General features: G+C 43.4%; 1 protein-coding gene across 1 annotated transcript; it reads right to left on the reverse strand.

Annotated features, from left to right (window-relative positions):
- Positions 1-340: 340 nt before the first annotated feature.
- LOC128665059 (protein FAM98A-like) lies at positions 341-1,857 on the reverse strand. Its single transcript, XM_053719811.1, is given in 2 exon segments — positions 341-1,401; positions 1,403-1,857. Coding segments are annotated over 2 exon segments (1,110 nt in total). The 5' UTR covers positions 1,709-1,857; the 3' UTR covers positions 341-597.
- Between the last annotated feature and the right edge of the window lie 1,132 nt (positions 1,858-2,989).

Genomic DNA, 2,989 nt, shown 5'->3' on the forward strand with positions numbered 1-2,989 from the left:
TCCCTCTGCAAGATATCTCACTATTTTTGACTTTTCTGAGCCTGTCAAGTCCTTCTTTTGACCCATTTTGCCAAAGGAAAGGAAGTTGCCTAATAATTATGCACACCTGATATAGGGTGTTGATGTCATTAGACCACACCCCTTCTCATTACAGAGATGCACATCACCTAATATGCTTAATTGGTAGTAGGCTTTTGAGCCTATACAGCTTGGAGTAAGACAACATGCATAAAGAGGATGATGTGGTCAAAATACTCATTTGCCTAATAATTCTGCACTCCCTGTATTGTCTTGTTGAAATCCACTTCCAGAATAAGATGATGTCTGATAGCCGCCTCCTCCTTGGTATCCTCCCCCACCTCCTTGATAACCCCCACCACCTTGGTACCCTCCACTGTTGCCCTGGTATCCACCTCCGCCTTGATATCTTCCTCCTCCTCCTCCACCTCCACCTTGGTAGCCACCAGTCTGAAATCCAGCATCTCTATAGCCATTGTCATGATAGGCGTTTCCGCCTGTTCCATTTGTCCATCCTCCTTGAACTTTGCCTCCTCTTCCTCCTCTACCTCCCTGGTCGTAGCTTCCACGGCCACCTCCTCAGCCACCACTTTGTTCATAGCCCCCACGTCCACCACCATGATCATACCCACCACGCCCACCTCCTTGCTCATATCCCCCACGACCACCATAAGATTGTTCATATCCACCTCTTCCTCCACCTCTACCACCTTGTGGAGGGCCATCTTGTCTCTTCTGCCAAGGAGGCATCTCTGGAGGTGGGTCTGCCACCGCGCGGTCAGGCACCCTGCCCATTAACACCTTATTTATAGCACAGGCAGTCTTTTCCCGAGTTGATCCACTGCTTGTTCTCAGGATTTTTGAGAGATCGTGCCGAGCCCCCAAGAGGTGAGCGACTAAAATAGAGCTTTTAGGTATTAACGTTGCACGTCTTGGTTGGTACACCTTTGCAAGTTTCTCAGTCTGTTGCTTAGCTTTATCCGACCATCCAAATGATTGAACAGTCAAATCCAAACTTTTAATTAACATTTTCCGCCGGACTTCATATTCATTGGATATGGCTTGGTTAATTGCTTCAATCTTTTCCCAATAAGATGGTCCCAGTGCCTTGCCAAGGAGAGGTTTTCCTAAATGACTAGGCGGCACTTTTGCTAATGTTTCTTTAACTTTTTTTTTTATTCCGCTAAAGAACTGGAACATGGTTATGGTGGCGGGTGGCTTAGACATTCCCAATGTCATACATATAGTCTTCAGCTCCTGAAACACTTCACTACCTGCAGCTTCTTGGTCTTTCTTCATTGGGACATTTATGCATAGCATTTTTGCAGCTTCAAGTTCCGAAACAAGATATGTTAGCAAGTGGAGGCAATTTTTTTTTGTCGAGAAGCCGTTTATTAACCTCTCCTGATGTCAAAGATGCATATGGACAGTTCATCTCTGTGAGAAGACCACTTACTTCAAGCTGAAATCCTTCTGCTTCATTAGGACTATTAGTAGCTTCTACATTTTCTTCCAATTTGCAGAACAATTTTAGCTCTGATACCACCCATGCCACAGGCTTTGTGTATTCAGGAGAGTGGACTTCCACGGATGCCGCTTCATTCAAAGCTCCATCTTCCATCAGCGACCCTTTATAACCTAAGTCCTCCAGGGACTCCAAAATATCACTCTCCATGATGTCACAGTCCATGACGTCAACACTGGGAAATACCGGCGGCGATGGGAAGCTGCAAAATCACAGCTGTTATTGGGGCAGTAGCTCTGGCAGCAGGGGGTGGTAACAGTCACTAAGAGAGGGGACGAATGTTATATTTTTTAAGTCGGTAAAACGTCACCGGTGTCCACGTGCAACTGGTAACCTGCCCTGCTGCCTGGTCACTGTGAGCACATCCCCTCCCACAGCAACCGACCATATCTTATTTAATAGTAGTGTAAGTGTACATTTAAAAAAATAAAAACTTTTTGGACTGTGAAACATCAGTCTGCTTTTTTGTGTCAGGCTCACAGAGTATACTGTGCCCACTTGCCCAGTGCCACCACTCATATCTTGTTTAATAGTAGTGTAAGTGTACATTTAAAAAAATAAAAACTTTTTGGACTGTGAAACATCAGTCTGCTTTTGTGTTTCAGGCTCACAGCGTATACTGTGCCCACTTGCCCAGTGCCACCACTCATATCTTGTTTAATAGTAGTGTAAGTGTACATTTAAAAACAAAAAAAACTTTTTGGACTGTGAAACATCAGTCTGCTTTTTTGTGTCAGGCTCACAGCTTATACTGGGCCCACTTGCCCAGTGCCACCACTCATATCTTGTTTAATAGTAGTGTAAGTGTACATTTAAAAAAATAAAAACTTTTCGGACTGTGAAACATCAGTCTGCTTTTTTTGTGTCAGGCTCACAGCGTATACTGTGCCCACTTGCCCAGTGCCACCACTCATATCTTGTTTAATAGTAGTGTAAGTGTACATTTAAAAACAAAAAAAACTTTTTGGACTGTGAAACATCAGTCTGCTTTTTTGTGTCAGACTCACAGCTTATACTGGGCCCACTTGCCCAGTGCCACCACTCATATCTTGTTTAATAGTAGTGTAAGTGTACATTTAAAAACAAAAAAAACTTTTTGGACTGTGAAACATCAGTCTGCTTTTTCCTTTCAGGCTCACAGCTTATACTGGGCCCACTTGCCCAGTGCCACCACTCATATCTTGTTTAATAGTAGTGTAAGTGTACATTTAAAAACAAAAAAAACTTTTTGGACTGTGAAACATCAGTCTGCTTTTTTGTGTCAGGCTCACAGCTTATACTGGGCCCACTTACCTAGTGCCACCACTCATATCTTGTTTAATAGTAGTGTAAGTGTACATTTAAAAAAAAAAAACTTTTTGGACATGAGTAGCTCAGCATCCAACCTTGTGAAAATGGGGTCTTTCATGCTGTTGTGCCTGTTGAGTGACCCTCGTATAAAAAAGC

Source organism: Bombina bombina, chromosome 6, assembly GCF_027579735.1.
Source record: "Bombina bombina isolate aBomBom1 chromosome 6, aBomBom1.pri, whole genome shotgun sequence".
In the NCBI taxonomy this organism is placed as follows: Eukaryota; Metazoa; Chordata; class Amphibia; order Anura; family Bombinatoridae; genus Bombina; species Bombina bombina.